Source organism: Alexandromys fortis, unplaced genomic scaffold (genome assembly GCF_014885135.2).
Source record: "Alexandromys fortis isolate MF-2015 unplaced genomic scaffold, M_Fortis_MF-2015_v1.1 scaffold_109, whole genome shotgun sequence".
Lineage (NCBI taxonomy): Eukaryota > Metazoa > Chordata > Mammalia > Rodentia > Cricetidae > Alexandromys > Alexandromys fortis.
The window spans coordinates 1,623,438-1,649,985 of record NW_026068005.1 but is presented as its reverse complement, the minus strand read 5'-3'; the positions used below and the strand labels follow the sequence as shown (position 1 = coordinate 1,649,985).

The 26,548-nt window shown below is 43.7% G+C and overlaps 1 protein-coding gene across 2 annotated transcripts in view; it reads right to left on the bottom strand.

Moving 5' to 3' along the window:
* Nckap5 (NCK associated protein 5) overlaps positions 1–26,548 on the bottom strand; it is an 820,785-nt gene that overhangs the window by 767,517 nt on the left and 26,720 nt on the right. Inside the window, exons 1-2 of one of the 2 annotated variants that reach the window (XM_050161479.1) lie at positions 25,789–25,867; positions 12,100–12,228 (exon numbers count right to left, since the gene is read on the bottom strand). In XM_050161479.1, coding sequence (XP_050017436.1) covers positions 12,100–12,168 — 69 coding nt within the window. In that variant the 5' untranslated portion in view covers positions 12,169–12,228; positions 25,789–25,867. Of the gene's footprint in view, positions 1–12,099; positions 12,229–25,788; positions 25,868–26,548 lie in introns of those variants that run through there. The other variant, XM_050161478.1, reaches the window with a different exon arrangement.

Sequence of the window (26,548 nt, the reverse complement as noted above, 5' to 3'; positions counted from 1 at the left end):
CCCCCATGTGTACCCACACACATATAGTATATACTAACAGGCACAAAAACATCCACACAAATAGCAAAAATAAAATAAATCTTAAAAAATAAATAAATCATCACCATTTCCCCTACTAGTAGATCACATATTAATAGTGTGTGTGTGTGTGTGTGTGTGTGTGTGTATGTGACTAGCCACTTTCTTTCTCTCTCAGACAACAGTGTTCAGTGCAGATCAGAGCTACTCTATCCTAAACCAAGCACTGAGTCTTGGCTTCTTTCTTGTAGTCAGAACACACCTGGTCTATAACAAAGACTTTTCTCAACAATGACAATGGAGTAAACCGACTTCATTGACAGCTCAGCTTGACACTTAAAACGCACTTTAACTCCAGAATTCCGTGTTGCCCAGCACTAGTGTCTAAGGTAGCAGCGTGCCCCAGTAGAGGATTAAATCCTCATTAGATACAGGCTTTCTATATTAACCAGGACCTGGAGCTTCTGCCTGGTTAAGTTACAGAGACTCCCAATCATGCATTTTATCTTTTGGCGTGCATACACAGGTGCCCAATAAATGTTACTTTTGGTGATAATAAAACAAAAGCCAAACTTTCAAAAGCCGAGCTATCCAAAAGGCCATTGTCTACATTCTTGGCAGCCACCAGAGAGCCCGTTTTCCCAAGTCAGCAGCCGCTGAGGAGACTGGCCAAGGGCCAATTCCCAGGGTTGGCGCATTCCTGGGTCCTGGCAAGACGCCACTGAAACCCTGCTTCCTCTTTCTCTTTATGTAGCGGAAAACTTTTTTCTACTTTGACCCCTCCAAGTTGTCCTCTGCTTCTCCCCCAGTAAAGTAAAGGAAGGTAGTTAGATGGGAAATATTCTCCAGGTCCGTCCCCCAAACCCATCTATCTCCCACCGTTCCAAGTTGGCAGAGCTCAGAGCAACTGAAAACAGAAGGCAAACAAAGAGGAGCCTCACAGCCCAGTCCACTAGTCTGACCCCGCAGGGGCCCTGGAAGAAAGACTCAGCAGGACCCCGGGGCACAGCAAGTCATTGTGCATTGCGCTTGGAAGAGCATGGGCACTTCTGGAAGACTTTGGGATAAAACTGCCTGTTATAAATAGTCATTGGCCAGAATTCAGCTATGAGGGCAGAAGCCCAAAAGTTCCAGAAAAAAAAAAATACAATGTTCCATATTAAAAGGTCTGGCATAGTCATTAATAGGGAACTCCCAAGCAACTGGAGTAAGAAGAAAGGAATTCTGGGCTTGGCAAGAGACAACCTGTAGCAAAGGACTGGGGTGGACATTTTTGGCTGGGAGCATCCTGGCTATGCCACTTTCCTTCTTAAAGATCATATAAGTATGTTTAAAAAAGCAAAGGAGAAAAACCTGCCTTTTCTGAATTCCCCCTTCTATATGTAGACAAAGAGAGCTGCCATCTTGTGTGCACAATACAGAGAGAAGGGCATGCAAGGCTCAGTGCTGCATGTGCCCGAAGTTGCTCCCCTTGATTCTTCCCCTTGGCCATGGAAGGAAAGACAACTGTTTGCTTATACATAAGAGGTATGGAGGCTCAGAGAAGGCAGGCATGATGGCCAAGTTCATACAGGCAGGAGGCATGCGTATCTAACGCAGGCGGGTTCTCCAGCCAAGCATGTCTGTACAAGATATGCATTCCTTCATTTAATTATTATTGTGAGTATGTCCATGCAGACATGTGAGGATGCACCTGTGGTGTTTGCATGCACGAGTGTGCACATGAACTTGGACGCCAGTGGGAAACTAGGCTGTCACTCCTCATATAGCAACTTTTGTGGAGCCTGAGTTTCTTACTACCCTGGAAGTCACTAAGTAGGCTAGACTGGCTACTCTCTGAGCCCCAGGGATCTGCTGCCTCCATCTCCCCATTATCACTGGGATGACATGTATCTGCCACCAGATCTGTTTTATTTTACATGGGTACTGGGGATCTGAGCTCACTCAGCAAGGGCTTTAACCACACCACCATCTCCCTAGCCCAAGAATGTAGAATTCTAGTGAAGTGGCCAATCTAACAGATCACCCTCTTATACAGCCAGTGTCATCCACAGGTACACCAAGCATCTTCATCCGAGACCCTGCAGGAAAAGATCATATCACTGTGCATAGGACCCGAGTTCTGAAGATGTCTCATCAGGATCGAGTTCAGGCAAATAGCCCAAAGTGCCAGGCTGAAAACCCACACACAGAAACTCACTTCAGACGCCATGTCAGAAATGGACTGTTGGGTGCGGTAGTGCCTACTTTCACAGCTGTAGCACACTCAGGAAGCAGAGGCAGCCTTTAATCCCAGCACTCAGGTAGAGGTAGGTGAACAGCTCTCCATTCAAGACCAACCTGGTCTATATAGTGAGTTCTAGAACAGTCAGGGTTGCATTAGAAGACCCTGTCTCAAAAACCAGACAAACAAACAAACAAAAGGTAATGGGGTTAGGCAGATAGCTCGGTAGGCAAAGTGCTAACCTGGCAAGCTCTGGGTAAGAGTAAAAGATGCTGCGTCAAAAATAAGGTAGAGAGCTGCTGTCTCTGAGGAAGACCAACACTCTATCTTTGTTTCCACTGCGAACTGGGCATACTTACACATACACACACACACACATATAACACACACATACACACACAAAGCATACACACATCACACACAGAGCATACACACATCACACACACATATATAACACATAACACACATACACACACAAAGCATACACACATCACACACACATACACACACAAAGCATACACACATGACACATACATACACTACACACACACACACACACACACACACACACACACATCTATCTATCCTTGGTTTTCTTCTCAGCACTAGTTCACTCTCTTAGCCCTCCTGAGTGAATGTACCTTCCACACTTCCCATCCTTGCACTGGTCCCAGAGTGGCACCAGAACACCTGTCCCTCTGACTTCAAATGGACTCAGCCGATGGCAGTCACTGTAAGGGACTAGAGCTCACAGAAGAAAGAAGATGGCATTCTGATCTGCTGCTGTTAGGGACACCATTGGCCATGGTCCCTCCACCTAAGGTGGTGTTTCCTGCCAGCTGGCTGACTCCTCAAGCCTTGGGCTCCTAGGGAGGGACAGCTATTGCCCAGATACAGCAATGGTTCCTCCTTAGTACAGGATCCCGTGGGTCCTGATGTGTCTCCCACCCTCCCTGCCTGCCACCTCCTTGTTTCCCCTCCTGTGACCTGGCCTAAGGATCCCATCTGTCTTCCTCCCAACTGACAAAAATAACAGAGCTGGCTCCTAGACTGTGGGGATTTCTTCAGATCCTTCTACCAGGATGAGAAATATCTCACTCAAGTATCTCCTTCTCTCCTTCATTCCCTCTGTCCCTCCTTTTTCCCCTTTTCTTTCATTGATCTTCCTCCTCATCCTCCCCCCCTCTCTTCTCCCTTTTTCTGTCTCCCTCCCTCCTTCCCTCTCTTCTTTCTCCCCCTTCTCTCTCTCTCCTTTCTGCCCTATCTCTTTCTCCCTCCCTCCCTCTTTTTTTTCTCTCTCTCTATCTCGGCTTTTCTCCCTCCTTATCAACTTAACCAAGCAGGCCACCCTATGTGACCCAGAAGATCCTGTCTGCCCTGTCCACATCACCTCCTCCCATGCTCGCAGGGCCAGCTGGGACGCCACATGAACAAAACAACAATGACAGCAGCAGCTTCATCTCTGGGCACCTCACTGATGCCTGTAAGCAATGTGTCTCCAAACAGTCCCCACTCACACTGGGTGATTGCCAGGCCTCTGAGCTCTTCTACCTCCAAAGATGGCATGCCTCCAACAAGAGCTTCCCATATAAAAAATCCAACAGCCCCCAAGCTCCTCAGAGCGCCAGCTCTGACAGATGGATCCCAGAATTCAGCAGACTAAATGATTTTATTTCCCTCAACACAGCCATGTGCATAAGGCAGTCTGTGAATGAACTGTACTAGGAAATCAACCAGGTTGAAGGCAGCCTCTTCAAACCAAGGACCGAAGAGGTGCTGAAAGACAGAAGGGGGAGAACCTCTGAGGCACCTTCAGAAATGGACGATTATGATCCATTAAGCCCCATTAAGGGATGGAAATTTATGAGGAGGAAACATCTGGAATGGCCTAGAATGTAATGGAACCAGGAGAAACCTCCGTGGGGGCTTATAGAAGGGATTCCAGACCAGAGAGAACTGTGAAACTCGTCCACGGGAAGGAGACTCGGTATGCTCATCTGACGTTAAGTGGAGTGTTTGCATATGATGCCCCCGGATTGGCTCTCGAAATAAAAACTGAAATTGGGTTGGAGATGAAGGCTGTGAACCAAAGTGGCAAAAAGATCATAGATACTGGCTAAGCTTGGCCAACTCAGTACAGCCTGTGACCCCTGTAGGTGTTTACTAAATGTTAACTGATAATAAATGACAGCATAGGATGGGCAATTAGTATACAACAGCTGAGATTCTGATGGTGATTCGGACACACGGACAGTTGGGACTATTTACACAGATGAAGCAATGGGAGCGAAGAAGCCCAATCGTTTAGTGTGTGATGCACCTGCCTTGCACCAAGAGGCAGGAGAGGAAAATGTGCAGGAGAGAACGAATCGTGGTGGCCAGATGGGACAGCAGGAAAGTGACCCAGGGTTACAGCAGAGCTTACCCAGGGTCTAGAAACTACAAACCTAGTAGAAACCTAGCACGCCCAGACAGATCTTAGAGGCTCTATAGCTTTCTCGGTAAACTTTTGCTACAGGAAGTGCAGGGAAACCACAGGTTAAATTTAGGCTGATATTGTAAAGAGAAAAAAAGAAAGTCCTTCTCTTTGTGCTAAGAACTTTTATCAATAAAAGCAGAAGGGTAATTGCTTTTTCAATCCTGAGAAAGAGAGCTAGCAAGCGGGGGATGGGGGATGATGGGGTGTACAGGTCTTGCAGAGGCCATATGTCAACCTCAAGTGTCATTCTTTAGGATATGTCAACCTCGCTTTTGAGTCAGGGTCTCTCACTGGCCTGGAGCTCACTGGTTAGGATACACTAGCCGGTCAGTAAGGCCCAGGAATCCACCTGTCTCTTTCTCCCAAGGACTTAGGTTACAAATCTCTGCCACTGTGCCTCGCTCTCTTACTGGGTTCTGTTGGTGTGGTAAGCACTTCACCTACAATGTCATCTTCCGAGCTGCACAAATGCTTGTCCTGCTGAGTGCATGCTGCTAGCGCTCGGCTTCCTGAATACACTAGATTGTTAGAGTTTCACACACTAGCAGAAACCCTGCTTTGCATTTCTGGGCCCTCATGTGGCAGAGCGCTGCCCACCAGGTGCTCAGTTCCTGTGCCCACTGGTGAAGAAAGGGCACACAGGAGGAGTGTCTCACCGCTGGCAGATAGCATCAGAAAACAATCCCATGGGATGAACACCCTGAGAGTGAGAATGTAGGAGGAACATGCCAGAAGGATGGATACCCCAGAGCCTGGTGGGTTTGAGGATCTACCCGCAAAGAGATTAACACACTACTGTTGTTATGGACAAAGCACTGGAGAGCCTGCCATAGGAAAAGACAGGAAACTCAGTTGCCATGGAAACTCAGAGGCTCTGATAATGCCGGTTATTGAAAGATGGTGAGACACCAGGAAGATGACAAGCAAAGCTTAGTACCATAAGGAAACAGGGTATGCCAAGCAAACATCTCCACCCATTTGTCCTTATTCCTGCCAAGGAAGCAAGATAATTCCCTGCCTCATCAATAACAGCATCTGCAAACGCTTTCAAAACATGTCTAGTTTCTATTTTGATTTACTGATCTCAGAGACTCCAAGGATGCAAAGAACTACAACATGAGAGACTGACAGGTAGCACTCACTGCCCTAGCTAAACACAGTTGATGATGGAAAATGGGGACTACAGAGCATCTACTCCATGTCCCCAGAAAGGAAGTGGTCCATGGGCAGATGCCTGGGAAGCACTCAGTGCAATTAAACTGCCATACCTTCCTCAGGTCACAGATGCCCTTGAGAAGTGTATGATACCACATGGATTTTTCCCATAAAAATGTATATATACACATTAATATGAAGCATTTCATTCAATTCAAAGACTTGGGAGTCATTGGCAGCCAGGTGAACCTGCTTGGTGAACTCCAAGCCAGCAAGAGAATCTGTCTCAAAAACAAACTGTAATGATGCTACTCCTGTCCACTGGCCTCTACACACACACACTCACACTCACACACACACACACACTTCACATGCACACAATGCTCCTGTACACAGGAACATGTTTACACACACATAAACACACATACAGAACATACACAGCAGCGTCATATTGCACGAGTAATATGTTATCTTCTCACTCCAATCATTGCGAACAGCAACAGCATCTCTCCATACCTGGAGTCCATGCTAATGTCTGGAGATCATGGACAGATAGCTACCCACAGGCAAGCACAAACCCATGTTCATCACACTAAGCATAGTCCATGTGTCAGGCTTTAGGAGCACAAACATGGATAGGCCATGGCCTATGTCCTCTTAAAAGTTATATTTGAACTCCATCAGGGGTGATCTGCTCCCGGGTGTAGGGACAGCTGGTCATGTCTGGAGGCTGACTGGGTAGCCAGAACCAGAAAAGATGTTACTAGCACCTGCTGAGTAAAAGGCTGGTGTTCTGCTAAACATCCCACAATGCACAGAACACGCCTACCACAAGGAATTATTGGGTCTATAGTGTCAATACTGTCAAATGGTGCATGTGGCAATAAGTTAAATCAAGTGACTAAAATCCCATCGGGGGGGACATTTTGATAATATCCTTCATTATCTGGGCCCAGACATACGCTGGTAGAGTATCTTCCTAGCCTACATAAAACCCTGGGTTCTGTTCCTAGCGCTGTATGTTAGCCAGGCACACACCTTCTTTCCAGATCTCGGTACAGAAGCAGAATCAGAAACACACAGTCATTCTGGGCTACACAGTGCCTGGTCTAGTTTCATTCAGCTGCTGTGATGAAACATTCTAGCTAAAGGCAGTTTATCATTGAAGGAACTCAGGGCAGTTCAAGCAAGAACTCAAAGCAGAAACTATGGAGGGGCACTGTTTACTGGCTAGATCGTTCAGGCTTATGCTCAGCTGGCTTTCTTACAAAGCCCAGGACCACCTGCCTAGGGAATGGTGCCACCCCCAGTGGGCTGGGCCCTCTGACAACAATTAATAACCAAGACCAAACCCCCACAAACATGCCCACCAGTCAACCTGAGCTGGGCAATCCTTCAAATGAGACTCCCTTCTCAAGTGACTCTTGGCTGTGTCAAGTTGACAGAGCTAATTAGACAGCAAGTTTAAGGCAAACCTGGCCTGAATGTGACCCTGTCTCAAAAACAATTGGATGGGGACATTTTCATGGGAGCCTTTGAAGAGATGGCCATTGTTTCAGTTTACTGAGGGGAACAAAGAAAAGTCTCTTCCAGAGAAAGCCTAAAGGATGAAGGAGAGCCCTCCTGGGTGGCACCAACTGCTAGCCTAGCGGTGAACTAAACAATAGCCTTCCCTCTGGAAGCGGGAAATCCTGCTGGTTCTCCCCATCAGTCAGCAGTCTAGCCAAAAATCTGCTTAGTTCTCCAATATCAGTGTAGACCCCTGCTGCACCCTGCCAGGAAGGACAGCTACCTACCAGCTGGGTGTGCTCCACCTCGCCCAGCTACTCCCCTGGGGCAATAATTCCTCAAGGAAATGCTTTCTAAACTGGAGGGGGGAGGGTTGGTTCAAAGATCTGGTTAAACTGAATAAGAAAATCACAAGATCGGAAAGCAGACCTCAGCCCACGTTTCAGTACTCATGTTGCTTATTCCGTATGACTCCCTCCCTCCCTCTCTCCCAACACCACGCCTCGAGGGATTGTGTTTTCTGCAACCAGACTGGTCTCCCTTATCACTGGGCATGGGTATGGCAGGTGTTGTAGTACCCATGAAAGTTTCTGGTTCTGTCAGAACAGCTGGAGGCCTCTGGGGCAGGGCAGCAACACAGAGAGTCTCCCTGTGGCTGCCATAGAAGAGATTTCCACTTGGGAGCTTCAAAGTACACAAAGCCAGACCCAATCCAAAATTTCAGCCCCGTCTCCTCACCAGTCCCATGGCCTGGACGACGCTGAGGCACGGACCAAGCTGCAGATTTCTTATTTGTAAAATAGGGACATCCAGAATTCTTCCCTTAAAGAGCTGTTGTATTAGCCAACAATTTCCATATAGAGCATTGAGTAGACAGTCTGGCATGTATTAAACTTCATTAAATTTCTGCTACTATTACTAAGGGAGGGAAGCCATTGTGGTTCAAAACTCAACATGTGATTTGCCAACCAAACATGCAGAGCTGCCAGCTAAGGTAGCTCCCACCTGCCTTCCTCTCCAGGCCTTCCTCCCCACTTGGGAACCTACATTTTTTCATTTCCCTTCCACTTAAATACCACTTTATCCTTATTAAGGGTCATTTAGGAAGTGAAGTCACCAACATCAAAGACAAGATTATAACTGTGGTCATGTGTGAGATCTCTCCCAACTTCCCTCTCCCCACCTTTCCTTCCTCCCACATACACATACACCTGATATACACACACACAAGTATGCACACAGCACCCACACTTCAAATTCCTCTGTGCCTATCCTCCAAGTTGTCACTAAAGGACATGAACTGTTTTTCCTTCTTTGTTTTTCTTCATCTGAACTACACGTTCCTTCATTCTGTGGTTTCTCCAGCCTAAGAAAAAATGTTTAAGAGCCACTCTAAGAGTGCTATAATTTCTAATTCAATTCTTCATGATTTGACTAAGTAAAATAAAAAGGTAATAAAGTTAATAGTACCTTATTCTTAGGATACATGAGGAGAAAATTTCTTCTGCAAAGTTTCAATGAGGGAATCACCACTGGGTCTCCTAGCTCACTTTGGTCATAATGGTTATTGCGCTAGAGTCTCGAGCTGTGAAGACTCCATGCTTCCTTTGCATCCACCTAATTTCCCCAAAGGACATCTCTTCCTGGGCTAATATGAAAAATAAAGAACAGAATTGAGAGATGGAGACCTGGGCTCTTGGCCTGATCTTATTCTTCTGGTTAGCTTTAGGAAAAGCAGGTAACTTCTTTCTGGCCTGATCTTATTCTTCTGGTTAGCTTTAGGAAAAGCAGGTAACTTCTTTCTTATATTAGGCAATGGACTACAGAACCAATACATCCCTAGTTTACCAATCCGGGATACCAAAGAGAAAACTGGGCGATGGTTCATTTGGTAAAGCATTTGACTTGTAAGCATGAGGACCTGAGTTCCATTGCCAGAATGAATGTAGGAAGAAAAAATAAAACAAAACTCGCCAGGCTTACTAGAACAAGCTTACAATCTCCGTGCTGGGGTGGCAAGGATGGGCAGATCCCTGGGACTTACTGACCAGTGTAACCAACTTGGTAAATTCCAGGCCAATGTGAGGCCCTGTCTCAAAAACAGGGTGGTGCCAATATGATGGCTCAGTGGGTAAAGGGACCAAGGCTGCCACCAAGCCTGAGGACCTGAGTTTAATGCTCAATACCCTCATAATAGAAGGAGAGAACTGACCCCAGAAAGTCGTCCCCTGCCTCCACATACATGCCTTACCATGTAAACATGTGCACACACACAAAATAAATAAATACACATTCCTTTCATCAACAGCATCCATAGAATTCCACTCTTCTGGCTCACACTCTGACTTGGTCAAAGGTCTTTTATTAAGGACTGGTGCCCTATCGAGTATTGAAAGACAATAGCTTAGCATGTTTGCCTTGACAGGATACTTGCATATTAGTTGAGACTAGAAGCAAAAATAGGTGGCTCTGGAGGCCAACCAACCAGGGTGCTATTTCCGGATTAAAAGAATCCTTTTGAACTGTTCTCATCGTACCATATGGCTATTGCTGTCTCTGTCTCTGCCTAAGCCAAGTCAGATCAGACTGGCGTGACAAGGTTCATGAAGACTTTCTCCTGCAACAGAGGCTGAGAAAATACCCCTGTATACCAGCTTTCCCAGAAGTGGTAAAGGGAATGGATACAGGAGAACACACACCTCATTTGCCCATTTCCATGCAGATAGCACAGGATCTGGTGTGTGAGGTGTGGCTGCATCCACAGAAGAGAACACGTGAAGCACTACCAGCGTCTGTAGCCTTGGCGATCACGCCGGTCAACACGAAGTCTACAGTCGGCACCAGGTTCAGGGTCACATGGAAGAACTTGGGATGAGGATGCTTTGCATATCCCATTCTCAGTATCCAGAACCTCACTCATGAAAAGGGAAGTGGCCATGATCACAAGAAAAATAACCAAGTCTGCAGATTTAAAAAACTACTGCGTTTAAAATTTAAAAGAACTCTACTCTGGACTCAGAGTAGAATTGAAGGGGCACAACTGACAATCCCGTTGGTCAGTTGTGTGGGATGGGAGAGGTGGACATGGATACGGAGGTGTGTGTGTGCGTGTGTACATGTGTAAGAGTACTGCAACGGGCGATCTGAGCATTCCTCAGGCACCCCTGCCCACCACGGTTTGTTTTTGAGAAAGAGTCACTCACAAGCCTGGACCTGACCAAATCAGCTGGGCCAGCTGTCCAAGCAGTCTTGGAGGTCACCTGCCTCCACTTCCCAGCACTGCCATCACACTGGCATCACACCTGGCTTCTTCACACATGTACTTGAATAGCATGCAGGTGCTCATGCTCCCTAATGCCCAACGACGCTTTATCAGCCACGTTCCACATAGTGGTCTCTAGAGCAGTTGCTGTCAGCACAGCACAGCCCTGATACTCACACAAAAGAGGGGGCCAAGAGCAATCTACAGTTCCCTAATGAGAGGACTGGGCTAAGGGAACGCCTTCGTCTGATTTGCCCCTCTGGTCACATGGAACATGGAACGGAAGAGGTAACTTACATGTGGTGATCCAGAGCCTGTGGAAAAGAAGTCTCCAGCTTCTAAGCACAGAGACGACCTGTTTCCCTGCACTAACCGTATCCTCACACACCAAGGGAAACCCAGCCATGCTGTTAAGAATGAAGTCCACTGGGCCAGCAAGAGGCTGTGGTTGGTAAAAAAGTACATGCCGAGCAAGCCTGACAACCTGAGTTTGGTCTCTGGCACTCACATAGCAGGCTGGATATGGTGCGTTCAGCTGAGATTCCAGGGCTGCTATAAGGAGATGGGAGGTGGAGACCAGGGAACCAATGGGAAGTTCCAGGGCCAGCTAGCCTGGAATACACAGCAAGCAGCCGAGACGAGAGAGACTTTGCCCCAGTTAGGTGGAAGGCAAACTGGACTCCTGGAAGCAGTTCTATGATCTCCACATGAATTCGCCACACTCACACACACACACACACACACACACACACGCACACGCACAGTGTATGCACACACGCTAAATCCAGCTTTTTTTTAAAAATATTTATTTATTATATATACAATGTTCTCTCTGTGTGTATGCCCGAAGGCCAGAAGAGGGCACCAGACCCCGTTACAGATGGTTGTGAGCCACCATGTGGTTGCTGGGAATTGAACTCAGGACCTTTGGAAGAGCAGGCAACGCTCTTAACCTCTGAGCCATCTCTCCAGCCCCTAAATCCAGCTTTTTAAAGGAATAGTGTCCACCAGAGTGAGAAAGAAATGTTATGTAGGATGGAATGAAGCCCTCGGCCACTTTCTCGGCTCTTCAACACTTAAGAGCTGTATTGAATTTTTGTTCAGCTCCACAGTTTACTGCATGCTAGAACAACTACACATAGGCCTGGCATTTGGACCGAAGGCACAGGCGCATTTTTGTGTAGGCTAATGTCTATTTCAGCCAGAATTAATGCAATTATATGTAATGTTGACAGATTATGACATTTATCTATTAAGACACTATACAAACATTCCAATAATTTGCTGGCTTTTGAGTTTGTAAAATATAAATGAGCCCAAATCTCAAGGGGTGTTGCTAATGGGGTAAATGGAATCAGGGTTTTAGAAGCTGGGCGTTCAGGAAATAACAGTCAAAGAATAACGTATTGGAAGCCAAAACACATACAGTGGTCAGTGAATATTAGCACTTACCACAAGACTGCTGTCCAGAGAGAGTCTTTTACCAAAGTCCCTTTTATACAGCTGTCTCTTCCCCTCCATGGGTGAGTGATGGATTTTCCTTTGCAATTTATCAGAATCCCCCTTCTGTCTCCACGGCCACTGCAAAAAGTGAACATAGGTTTTGTGATCAAGCACAGTGTTTAAACTTTTCATTTTGCACTGTTCCTACCAGAAACTAGGGCCAAAAAAGTGCCCAGATCCAAACAGTAAGTCTAACACTTGCGAGGCCTCTTGGCTCGCAAAACTTCACTCAGGGGCACACACTTTTTGCACACATCTTTGTGGAGGTGCACTTATTTTTATAGCTTGTGCTTGCAGGGCTGGGGGATGGGCTGTCGCGTTAAATCAGCAGACTGTGGCCAAAAGCAAACGCTCTGCATCACGCCACACTTGCCCCATACCTGTTCTCTTTCCATCTGCTGGAACAAGTCTCTTTCTGTGCACACAGGTGCTGTCTCCAAAGCCCATGAGCTCAAACCCAGAAAACCACACTCCATAACCAACAACTGCTGAGCCATAGATCCAGCAAGGAGAACCCCAAACTTGCGCATTATTGACAATATTTAATTGTCAAAATGTCATGTAAGCTAGGAGCTAGAGAGATGACTAGAGCTCCGACTTGTCTTGTAGTTTTGGGTTGAAAAATCAGTTCCCAACACCCATATCTGACAGCTCAAACCACACAGAACTTTGGCTCCCTGGGATCCGATGTGCTCCTCTGGCCTCCCTGGGCAACTGCACTTACATGCAAATACCTCCACAGAGATACATCATTTTGAAATTAGAATAAATCTCTTCAAATGTCATTTCAAGTTTTTGAGCATTGGAAGATCCTTTGGTTTTGAGGAAGCCAGGATCAGTAGACTCTGGATAGTGTCATCATGGACAGCACCTATTTATAGAACACTGCTTTCAGCACACAGCTCACCAAGGATTACATCAATGCTGCTTGTTCTCAAATGAGCAAGAATTTTGCTTAATAAAAGTCCACCACATGTATTAGGTTCCAAGTTTCAATTGTAAAAGACCAAAAACAAAAAAAAAGGGAATGTGCCCTGGTGACTTCACCATGCTACAGTCTCCCCACACCCATGAGTCCAGGCAGCACAAGGTCGAGTCTGTGCTTTAACTTTTAAAAAGAAAATGAGAGGTTTTGAGAGAATGGAGGATGGACCTAGGAGAGATAAGGATAGGAATGGGAGGCAAATACAATCAAAAGGTATTGTATACACACGTGAAACTCCCAAAAATAATTAATAAAATGGGTATATTTTTAAAAAGAAATGGATTTGATTCTATTTTCCTTACCCTTTGGCCACACGGCCATGGACAAGTCATTCAACCTCTCTGCATGTCTTTTTTCCCCTCAACTGTTATAGTCATTTAACTCTATCACTGGAACAATGTAGGAACTGTTGAACAGATTATAACATACAGTGAATTATTAATATCAACAGGTAATCTTAACGAGTACTAAATAAAATTCACTATGCCTTTGATGGTTCAAAGAACAGTTGAAAATATAGAAATTGCCTATTATCCTACAAAATAAGACAGCCAAGTAGGCCTGATACAGAACGTTGTGACAAAAAGCTATGCAAATTAGTTTTTGTTTACTCTTTGACAGTTTCACATACACACACATAATAAATTGTGGTTATTTTCTCCCCTCTTCCCTTGTCTCATCCCCCTCTCTCGCCCACTGAATCTCTTCTTCCCAACACATCCCTTTCCTACTCTCTTGTCCATTTGTGTGTATGTGTGTGCACGCATACTCACTGAGTTGCTCTCATGGTTTAGTGTAGTTATCTCCTAGAGCATTAGCAGCTTACCAGCGACTATACCACTGAAGAAAACATCGCCTCCTATGCCAGCAACAAACAACCACCTATAGCTAGCTCCTCAGGATGGGAGCTCCTCCCATCCTTGGTAAAACACTGAAGGTACAGGCATAAAACTGAAAAGATTATGTGACCCCACTCTTAATTGTTAGAAGTCTAGACTGTATCTGTACTTTGACCTTATAGTCACATGCGACCTCTTGTTTCTGGTTTCCCCCATCACAAAGATTAACCTAGATGTTCTACAGAGTCTACCCAAAGCTCATCCACTCTGGTAAGTGAATGGGCTCAGTTCTGGATTCTTCCTCCATCGTGGTATCATGCCCTAGGCAAGTAGTCCAGAACGCTTTAGGAGGAGAGAAATAAAGCGGTATACAAGTGAGCATGCGTGCATTCATCTCTCATCTTTACTAAGGATGTCATATAACCGGTTATCTCAAACCACAGCCGTGGTGACTTCCCTGAAGTGATGGACTGGACCCTGGAAGGGTGGGCTAAAACAAACTCTATCTACCACAAGTTGCTTATTGTCAAGTTATTTTTCTCCCCAGCAATACCAGTGAAAATAAAACAGCCTATATCTCGCCAACAGGTCTTTGGCGCCCCCCAAAACCCTAAGTGAATTCTGACAAGTCTGCTTTTATCTTAACTCGCACACTATCCTGCCTGATCTCCCTGCCCCCCGTTCAGGAACTGGACCTGTCTTACTTTCATCAGAAGATCTTCACAACAAATCCATTAGGTGAGGATTCCCTTTCTCTACCGATTTTCATAGAACATTCATCACCCTTAATACCCAAGATAGTCTCTTACACGTAACAAATTCTAAAGGTATGTGTGTTTTCAAATGAAGATGTTAGATATTAGTTCTATTGCCATAGGAGAAAGTGTTTGTCAACTGATACTGCTTGGGGACCTGCCCTTCAGACTTCTACCTTGCCATGACTGTAGTCATGGTGGCTAAGACTGGCCTAGAGAAGAGTAGTTATGACACAGAGAGACTGCTGGGGATAACAACCTCCCCTCTATCAAATGGATACTTTCCTCAGTTTTAATCCTCCCCAAACACAATAGGTCATCAGTTCACAGACAGCATGTATATTCTGAGTGCTTACTACATAGAATGCCCAAGCCCTAGATGTTGAAAGCATGTATAAGGAAGACTAGCCGTGGTGACATAGCTCTTCTGGTAAAGTGCTGGACATGCAAGCATGAAGACCTGAACTGGATTCCTCAGAACCCATATTAAAAGTAAGCGCAATACTGTGCCTGAAATTCTAGTGCTAGGGATGCAGAGACGGAGGGATGCCTGGGGCTCACTGGCCATCCAGTCTTTTCTGGATCTGTGAGTTCCAGATTCATTGAGAGGCTGTGTCTCCAAAAATAATGTGGGAAGTGATAAAGAAGACACTGGGCATTGTAGCTCTGGCCTCTCTACACAAACACGCGCGCGCGCACACACACACGCGCGCGCACACACACACACACACACACACACACCTATGACTAGAAAGAATAAGTTCTTGCTTCCATGGAACCTTCTAGTAAGAATAATGAGTAAGCAAACAAAGAAATAATCCCAAGTTGTGCTAGGTGACGGCATTAGGAAGTAACTTTAGTAGTGTTACAACCTTGAGTCACACTTACCAACAGAACCTTTTTTATATGGAACGGCTAGAGTATAAAACGATTTTGCAAAAAGATGCAAGACATCATTCCAGGCAGAGGGACCATGAGAAGGGGCTAAAAAAGAACTGTGTGCCTGGAGGAAGATTTATTTCTTGAGAATAAAGTTAGCTAGAAAGGGAGTGCCTACAAGACATGCCAAGTCATAGCCACCAACTACAAACTCTCATCTTAAATACAAAGGGTACACAGGCTTCCTATCTCCACTTCTTACTAGTTTACTACATAAATACCCAACCCCTAGATGTTGAAAGTCATGTGTAAGAAGAACTAGCCATGAGGTAAGCCACTTATCACTAGCTAATGACATTCAACAAATTCTTTAATATATTTAATTCCCAGTGGTTGAGCTATAAACCACCACTAATAAGGAAACCTCCATTAATAAGACAATTAACTTAAGTATTTTTTCCAGTGATTGACACACAGTAGGTGGTCTGGATTAAATACTAGAATATTGATCAACCCTCTAGTACACATAGTAAAATCAGGAAAGACACTAGGTGATGATTTTATGTTTCACTATAGCTCAAGAAGAATGTCCCCAGGGAGAATGAGAATCTCTGTAAAATTCCTAGGATAGACGAGTTTGCCTGCCTGCTTGGTTTGCTTAATTCTTTCACATACTTCAAGCTGTCAATCATGTAATATAATGGTAGAAATAACATCCAAATTACTTGGAAACAATATTCTGTAAGCACTGAATAATGTTAACATTCCAGGACAATAAGGATCAACCCACAATGAGCAATATGGTGAAAACAAAAGTCCTGGCCGTTTACCTGCCCAGTGGAATCACCATCCCCATGCCAGAAATGGGAACATTTGCTAGCTGGGGCTGCGGAAACACCTCAGTAAGGAAAGTGCCTGCCATGGAAGCATCAGAACCCTAGTCTGGATCAGAAACCATGTAAATGACATGAGTTCCAGACACTCCTATGATCCTGAGCTGGGAAAGCAGAGACAAGAGCATTCCTGCAGCTCACTGGCCAGCCAGCCTAGGGAAATGGATAAGCTGTAATTTCAGTGAGAGATTCTGTCTTAAAACATAAGTAAAGAATGACAGAGGAAATCTGCTGGCATTGACTTCTGGCCTCGACACACATAGCCATGCATGTGCATATATATACACAAACATACAACAAACACACACACACACACACACAAACCTGTTTTCTAAACATGACAAAATGATCATGGGTAAGTGTAGAGTAAAGTCATGTCAACAGGTCAAAGCCAGACCACTTTAAAAGATTTTTAAAAATTAGAAATAATAGCTAGGTATGGTGGTGTGCATCTATACTGGGAGCACATGGGAAATCAGAGACAAAAGATAGGTAGGAAAGAAGTGAGGTAGAAAAAAGAAAGAGAGGCAGGAGGGGAAAGAAGGAAGAGAGAGGGAAGGGAGGGAAAGAGGAAGAGAAGGGAGGAGAAAGGAAGAAAGGAAAATGAAGAGGTGGGGGAAAATATCCTAGAAATTTGAACATTCTAGAAATTTTCAAATTTCTAGGATACCTGAAGTCTAAGAAGAGATTTTTATACTGACTGGTCAAAGGCAATGTAAAATATAATAGTGGATTAATGAAGAAATGATTTTTGCTAGGAGGAATAGCTCTGGGTGGAGCTAACTCAGATAATTTGCCTTTATTGACACTCTGGTGTGGTCAGTGGCTGTCTAGACTGTACACACTGGACAGCAGCACCATGAGCGTCTCCCAGCTCCCTCTTCCCCAAGCATCCTTTTAAAGACTCCCCATGAGCCAGGCCGTTGTGGCACATGCCTTTAATCCCAGCACTCGGGAGGCTGAGGCAGGTGAATCCCTGCTAGTTCGAGGCCAGCCTAGTCTACAAGAGCTAGTTCCAGGATAGCTAGGACTGTTACACAGGGAAACCCTGTCTAAAACCAAAAAGGGGGGGTCCCCATGCTCCCTCCTCTGCCTCTCCTTCCTCTCCTTCATGTACTGCTTGAAGAAATGTTTTAAACTCCTTATACAAAACAGCTTCGCCCTGCATGAAAATCAGAATAGAAATAAAATAGTTATATAAGGAAATCTTAAAATAAATAAACAACCAATAGCAAGAATTAAAATAAATAAAGACAACATGCATATAACCCCAGTGGAATGGAAGAATACTGAGATGTGGCTAGGGGGAAAAAATTCTTCAGTGTGTCAGCTGCTAATGTTAATGAGTTAGTTAAATTAGAAAAATCCCAACTGCCCAAAGCAAAAAGCATTCAACTACATAGGATGCCGGGGCGCAGTATGGACCAAGCTATCAAACGCATTCTGTTCAGCTGATTTTTGTGGTTGGTGTTGTGTTTTGTTGTTGCTTTGAGCTGGCTGTGGAGAGCAACACTTAAAAAGCCATCCAATTTCTAGAGAATATTTTCCATCTGGGGCCAGTTGGGGAAAGCACGGGCTAAATGCTGCAAAGCCAGGGGAGACGCAACACAACTCATTAGGGAGGCGGTTTATGAGGAGGAATGCTTTCTGAAAATCCAGCCAAGAGTTGACGGCGATGTCCCCGCACACTGCAACAGCCATTATTTTTCATTAAATGTCTTTGAACACAAGCGAAAACCCAAAACGACCGAGGAAATGGACAGAGTCAAATAAATTGGAAGTCGATCCATTTTTTTGCAGAGGTTTTAGCTGGTAGTTAAAATCTTGCCAATTACCCAGAGTGTCTCTTTGCACTCGAAGAGGTTATTTATTCTATTTTATTTTAGAATAAGCTCCCTCCACATGCTCCTCAACCGCACATAACCCTGAAGTGAGTAAAAAGCCAAGGAAATCAAGAGTAAGCATTAAACCTTCAAAACCAATTAACACACACAAAATAATACAATTTTAATAAACCATATGATGTAGACTGTGATGTTAAAGATGTTATATGTAATAAACTGCCAAAATTAAAGAGAAAAAAATTTACAGTTGTTTCGTTTCCCTTTCTCTATTCAGCATTTAGTTAAATTGCAAGCGTTGTATGCTTGTTGAAAGAGGGAGGTAGGCAAAAATCTCTTTTCAAGAACACAAAATACTGATGATCCACTTAGATGCTACCAAGAAAGTTAAGCTTGGGCTGATGAGATGGCTCAGCAGGTCAATGCACTTGTGTCAGAGGCGAATGACCAATTTCTGGTCCTCTGAACTCCATAGAGGTGAAAAGAGAGAACCAACCGTCTCCAAATGTTGTCCTCTGACCGCCATGCACCTGCTGATACACACATACAAGGCATGCAAACAGGCGTCACCCCCCCACATACACAAATGAAATTTATACTTAATGAAAAATCAGACTTTTACAGATGTGCCATTTTATGAAAATACATACAAAATATGTATATATGTGCATATTATCTACATGTATATATATACATATATTTCCACAATTCCACCTCCTTCCCTACTTACAAGTAATAAAAATTAAAACTTTTAATTAGTAGGACTTTGCATAAATTATAGTTTTACTTTTCTTTCTTTTTTTAAAAAAAAAATCTATCATCATATAGAATGTTACTGAATCAAAATCAAAGATCGCAATACTTTTTTTTTAATTTTTTTTTCAAGACAGGGTTTCTCTGTAGCTTTGGAGCCTGTCCTGGAGCTTGCTCTTGCAGATCAGGCTGGCCTCGAACTCACAGAGATCTGCCTCTGCCTCCAGAGTGCTGGGATTAAAGGTGTGTGTCACCACCACCCGGCTCAATCCTTTACTTTCTATGTTCCAAATTAGGACATTTTTATTACATCCTCATCATATGTTTATGGCACCATCAGAGTATAACTTTTGAGCATTGTGTAAATTAAGGGTTTTAGCTTTAAATACCTTTACTGTGCCCAGGTAGCACGTATGTATAACTGTGTGTGAAGGGCAGAGGGTCAATTGCAGGGGTCAGTTTCCTGGCAATTTTCTGTTCAAACTTTTAGAAATAAGATAGCAACGCTTTGGGCCCTCCCTGTCCAATATTTATGTCTCATGTACTTTCCTTATCATAGTGCTTTACTTAGAAGGGAGGCTGTTTGTGGGAACATCTTTTTTCTTATTTCAGTAGAGTTCATTGTGACATTTGCACCATTATGATCAAGATTATCTCCTCCTCCCCCCCCCCGCCTCTTTTTAGACCTATCAATCACCAGATCCAATAATTAATTAAATGTGCTTGGATTTCTATCATGCTTTACACTTGATGTCATTTGTTTTGCATGCATGTTCAGGGGCACATGTGTGGGTGGATGCATGTCCAGAAGCCAACCTGACTTGATCCTTAGGACCCATTCTCCTTGTTCGTGTTGCCAGCTAAGATATCTCTTCTGCCTTGGTGTATAGTTTCACATGAAAATGACTTAACAAGGTCAGGGCATACTCTAAAAGGATGGGGAAGGGGGCTATTATCGCCAATGAGGTGGCTACTGGTGAATTCCTCATGCTCCAGCAGATGGTTTCTCATCCATGTCCACGGAGGGTCCTGGCTACACAAAGTGGCTCACAAAGAAAAAAAGCAAATCAAAGTAAAGACTTGAGAGTGGGATAAGGACTTGGTAGGAGGACAGACAGATGCTGGAAGTGAAAGGAGAAAAAGAGAAGGGCGGAGGGAGTGATGTGACCATGGGGCATTATATGTGCATGTGTTGTCAGAGAAGTTAGTAAAAAGTATATAGTATCGTAAAGTGTGTGTGTGTGCGTGTGTGTGTGTGTGTGTGTGTGTGTGTGTGTGTGTGCAGGTACCAAACGGAGAAAGGCATCAGGTCCCCTAGAGCTAGAATTACAGGTGGTTGTGGGCCATCTGACGTGGGTGCTAGGAACTGAACTCAAGTCCTCTGCAAGAATAGTGCTCTGAAATGTTTGTTATCTCTCCAGACCCTGTGACAGTTTTTTATCTTTATCAGTATCAGATGCTGTGTATAATGTGCACTCTGTACTTTCGGATGGGCTAGGCGGTCAGTGCTTCCTATAGCTTCATAACAGGTGAATGACATTGGCTCTGGCCTATGACGTAGCATTATAGCATGGGTGTTCAAGATCTTTTACAGTCTGGTGAAGTCACCACGTGCTGGCCTGTCTCCAACCTAGAACACTATGCTGTGCATTACAGCAGATGTCAGGCAGGGTTGGCAGGTACAATACAAATGACCGTTGATTCCAGGAGCCAAGGGTAAGTGCAGTCAGCATCCTGGAAGGTGCAACCAGCCCACACAGTCAGCCTCCACTTACCCAAGCCTGATCAACATCATGCTAGGACAGAGACCCATTTTTCCAAATCCCTTCCATATTTTAAAAATTTTAAACAAAAGGTACACGTCTAAATACTGATGTAAAAATCATATTTTCTTAAGTTTCATGGGCTAGAGAAATGGCCTAGAAGGTAACGTGCTTCCACAGAAACATGAAAACCTGAGTTCGGATCCCGGAATCTGTGTACAGCCAGGTGCACTGGTGTGCGACCATAATCCTGTGCCCTTACAGCAAAAGAAGAGGCAGCTTACCATTATGCTACTCTGGAGTACACCATGGCAAAAAACAGTATACCCAGCATCAAGTAAGGTGGGTGGCAAGAATTGAAACCCAAGACTGACCTCTGACCTCCACATGTGCACCATGGTATGTGTGTGCCTACACACCACACACACACACACACACACACACACACACACACACACACACACTATTTAAAAAAATAAGTTTCCCAAGCCAAATGAATTCCCCTCAGAGACGTGCATAGCCCGAGGCCTATTCATTCCCAATCTTTAATTACATGGCTCTGAAAATTTGGTAATTATTTTTGCAAAGTTTGAATTAATGGGAAACTCCATGTAGAGAAGACTGAAATATTAAATCCTAACACAGAGAACTAAGTACAGCAACAGGGTTTGGAAGGAAAATTGAATGGCCCATCACCTGTCTGTACAAATGGAAAAAATTCAAACTTTTTTTCAAAGATAATTTATTCTCTTTTTATGTGAATCCACAATGTGGAAACAATTATTCTAACTTAGAAAAAAATATGCTCTGTAAGAATTAAGGACTTTCCCCTTAGTTTAAAACTAAAATATTACCAGGGTTACTTAGTATGTTTTAGATACTCATGCTTGCTGCTACAACACGGAAACTAAACAGACTCCCACTCGGGGCGATTTTATGTATCTCGTTTTACATCTGTTGGGATGCACGGCCTGTGTCTGTTGTTTAGGGTTATCTATACTTTCTCCCTTGCTGGTTTTGGCATTTTGATCTCATCTACACAAAAATTAACGTGATCCACATACGGCTGCTTTGATGGATCACACTAATTAAGTTATGAGTTATTACCACGTCTACACCATAATTTTGCTATATAAATGGATTCAGTGGGATTTACCAACTATTGACTAAAGAACTCCAGTGCAAGGTGGGTTTTTCTGGGTTTTTCAACTAATTGCTTTCATATCAGCTGACAAGTTAATTTCTCCAGTCCCCAGTCCCTTCATCTCCCAGACAAAGACAAATCAAGTGCATGCTTGCTAACTTCCCTTTTGGATGTAAAATATTTTAATCTATGAGACAATTTAAGTAGAATTTAATGCATTGAAATCCATTGTCATCTCTCAATTTACAGCTTTATTGAGGTGTAAGTCAAATACCATATCGACCCATAAATATGGCGTTTTGTGTGACCATCATCAAAATCCAATTTTAGCACATTTTCAGCACTCCAAAAGAGAAGCCTGCAGAAATAGGCAGCTGTTACCCACCCCTGCCAACCTATCCATTCATAGGCAGCCACTATTCTACATTCTGTCTCCATGAATTCATTTTATTTCACACATTTAATAAATGGCTTTGAGACGGACCTTTTTCTCTAAGAATAATTTTTTAAAAAGTCACCAATGACGTAAAACAGATTGATATTCCATTTTTTACAACAGAATAATTTTCCATCATACCGATATATCACCTTTGTTTATTTATTGGTTATTGAACACTTAAGGTGATTTCACATTTTTCTATGAATAATCATGGACTGTTTAATGAAAACATGCTTTCATTTTTCAGGAGAATTACTGGATCAAATGGAAAAATCTATGATTAGTATTTTCAATAACTGTATCTACGAATTCCAACTCCTCTGCATCTTTGCCAGCATTTACCATTGTCCCTATTTATTTCAACCAAGGATATTCTGCCCGGTGATTTGTCTTTTTATTTTCTTATTTATTTATGTGTCTGTATGTGGTTATGTGCAAGTGAACGCAGGTGTCTAGAGTCCAGAAAAAGGCGTAGATCACCTAGGGCTGGAGTTACAGGTAGTTATAAGCGCCTGATTTGGGTGTCAGGACCCGAATTCAGGTCAGATCAGCAAACGCTTCAGCCAGAAAGCTTTCTCTCCACCCTGTCTTTCTACCACTAAGAGTGTGTGAGGTTTTTGTGTATCCTGAGCAGAAGTCCCCTGTCTTATAACTACGTGCAAGTATCTTCTCCCATTCTGTAGGTTATCTTTTTATACTTTTCAAAAGATGATTTTTTAAAAAAATATGTGTCTGTGTGTAACTATGAAAGCCTGCAGAGGCCAAAAAATGGCAGCAGATGCACTAAGGCTCCACAAGGGCTTGGGAGCCACACTGAGTGGGAGTTGGGAACCAAACTCTGGGCCCCTGCAGAAACAGTAAGTGTTCTTGGCTGCTGAGCAATCTCCCCAGCCTTTCTCTTTCTTGAGAGTGTCCTTGATACACAACATTTTCTAAATATTATTGAGTTACAATTTATCAGTTTTTTTCTCATTCTCTTGATGTCAGATCTAAGAAAACATTTTATTCCAAGGAAGCAAAAAGTTTGTCATACGGTAAATTTTGTTAGAGTTTTAGCTCTTACACTTCTATGATTCCTGTGGGGTTAATGTTTGTGTCTTGCAGTAGGAATTAGTCTGCTTTTTTACACATGAGTACTGAGAACTGTCTGACCTCTACTTATGAAAAGACTGATCTTCCCCTCACAGAAATGTCTTGGCACCTGGGTTTAAAAGAAATCCACTAGCCACGAAGAAGAGGGTTTTTCTACACATTCTGAATTCACGCTCCTTTAATACACATTACCATCTTGATTACTGTAGGGTCTTAGTTCAGTTTGAAATCAGGGTTGTGAGTCTTCCAACTTAATTTTTTCAGATTCTCTTGTCTGTTGTACCTACTTCGTGTTTCTGTATGAATTTCAGCATTATCTTGTAAATTGCTGGGAGAAAGCTGGCCAGGATGCAGACCAAACCTGGGCTAAGTCTGCATCACCGCAGGAGGTACAGCCACCTTTGTGGTTTATCCTTCCAGTTCATGACATCAGAGGCTTTTTTTCATTGTTTATTCTTAATTTCCTTTGGTCATGTTCAATAAGGTTTTGTGTCCCCACCACTTTGGTGTGAAAATCTTGCATTGTATTTCTTTCTGGATATTTTCTTTGGTTGTTGCTGTATTTACCAAAGAAAATCACAATTCAGTTTGTTTCCCCTTAGAGTTCTGTTAAGTTTTGAAATGAAGAGCTAATCCATACATTATTTCTTCTTTTGAAAAATGTTTTCCCATTTAACTGTTTTGAATTTTGTATTCAATGATGTAATAATATTTTAAATCTAAGTGACATGGGTTCCATGTCATTTTATTATATTTGGTGTTTTGGTGGTGGTAGTGTGTGTGTGCGTGTATGTGTGTGTGTGTGCATGCACACACATGTTCGGATATATGAGATGTGTATATGTGGTGTATTCACATGTAGGTAGGCACATACATGCTTGCTTGGAAGCCAAAGGAAGATTTTGAATCATTTGCTCCATCACAACTCCTCCTTTTATTTCTTTGAGACTGGGTCTCTCACTATGCCCGCCTGCCCTAGCAATCCTCCTGTCTTCCATGCCCCTATGGCACTGGGCTTCTTTACATAGCCATCCCAGTTTTTAAGTCAATCTTGAGGGTTCGAACTCAGGTCATCAAGCCCATGCAGCAAGCAACTTTACTCATTGAGCCATCTCTCCAGGCCTCCAGTTTTATCTTTAAAATGTATTTTTATTAAACCACGAAGAAATTCCTAAGAATCATATATGGTATATTTGAATTAAAATAAAGAGTGATGCTTAGCTTACCCAAGTAATGCGGACATAAACTTCAACACGTTACCATCATCTTTCACTTGCACTCATTGAGCACTTGCTGAATGCACAATCTAATACTGTAGCAACCCACATTCAACTCATCACCCAGTAAATTGCATATAACTCCATAACATCATAAAACCCACTTGCTAAGAAACTGGAGCATAAAGAAACGCCCTCATCATCTCAAGCTTGTCGCTGTGACTAAATATTTTCATTCATCCCATTAAAGGTATTTCCCTTCCTTACAATGAGAATGGCACACCATCCCACCATGAAGCTGGCTTTCAATTCAACTCTGGAGGATCCAAGCCAGCTGCTCCACTGACTTTTAAACTGTGCTAATTATGCTAACACTGCTGAATATAGAAAATGGACTCACTGGTCTTGGCAAAAAGTCCTAATATTAATTCTGACTCAATGATGTTATCAACTGTGTCTTTTCCTCAGAAAAAGAACGTGAATTCAAATTAAAAGTATCATGTTTTATCATTAGGTCTTAAAGCTTTGAGAATCAAAGGAAGTCAAAGAGTTAACATCCTGGAAAAATAAATGTTTATCGTGCAACCTGTTTATACTTGATGGGAAGGATGAGACTAAAACTCTGCCACCTCAACATTAGAACCTCCCCTTAGGACCAGTGGCATGTCTTCTCCAAGCTGATGAACATGCATCCCCAGGACACACACAGAAGGAGAGAACCAGCTTTCACATGTGTGTCACAGCAGGCATGCTCCCCATCCCACACACAAATATACAGTAAATGAATGAAAATAAATAAATGTAATACAATTTCTAAAACACTTCCCATTAAATCCCAGGTGAGTAAAATAAATACCTGTCATCATTCTCTAGAATATGCAAATAAGAAAAGCACGTATATGTACTGCGGCTGAATTCAGAGAGGACCTGCGGAGTCCTGAGTCTCCAAGGACAACAACGCGGGAGCTAGATATCTGCTGTGTATCCAGCTTCTAGAGTTTTCCACCAGTGTGTGGAAACATGGGCCCGGCAACTCACCTCAGGACAGCAGACCAAAGCACAGTCGTTTGGCTGGAGAACATACAGTGCTCAGAGAAGGCACCAAGGTAAGACTCAGGAAGAAGCCAGAAAAGCCGGAAGACAGCACCGTCCTCGCCACCCGCTTCATGTATGGAGCATGCGCAGGGGCAGTCCATGCTCCTCCAACACCCGGGAGAGGTGCGCACTTACAAGCAAGGCCACTCTGCAGCTGCAAACCTTCTCAGCTTCCAGATTCGCTAGCTCTCTACCCTGTTCCTATCTTCAGCATGTACAGTCTCACTAATAAGCTGTTTAAACAAACCATTCTCTGCCGCAACCACTGTTTCTCTGGCCCAGCCCTTCATTCCAGAGGAGAAGAACCTAGAATTCCCTGCAGGTTTCTGGACTCCAATGTTTCCCAGACAGAAGGATGGATTTTCCCTGAAGTTACAGAGTAGTGGCACCACGTGGATGAAGGAAAGGCGGTGTCAGATAAAACCTGAGCCAAGTCATTTGATAGCGCACTTCCTCTAAGATGCCCTCGGATTCACTGACAGGTGGGTGCGCCAAGCCATTCTGCCAAGCTTGCTCTGGATAGTCTATCTAGCAAGCCTCGTGGATGCTTCTACTTCGCTCTGCATGGCAAAGAATATACAGAAAGTAAGGGTGAAAATCTATTCCAGATGAAATGAGAAAAAGGATTCCTTTTGAGACAGGGTCTCGTGTAGTCGGTCCATGGTGGTCTTGACCCGACTGTTTGCCTAGATTTGCCAGTTTG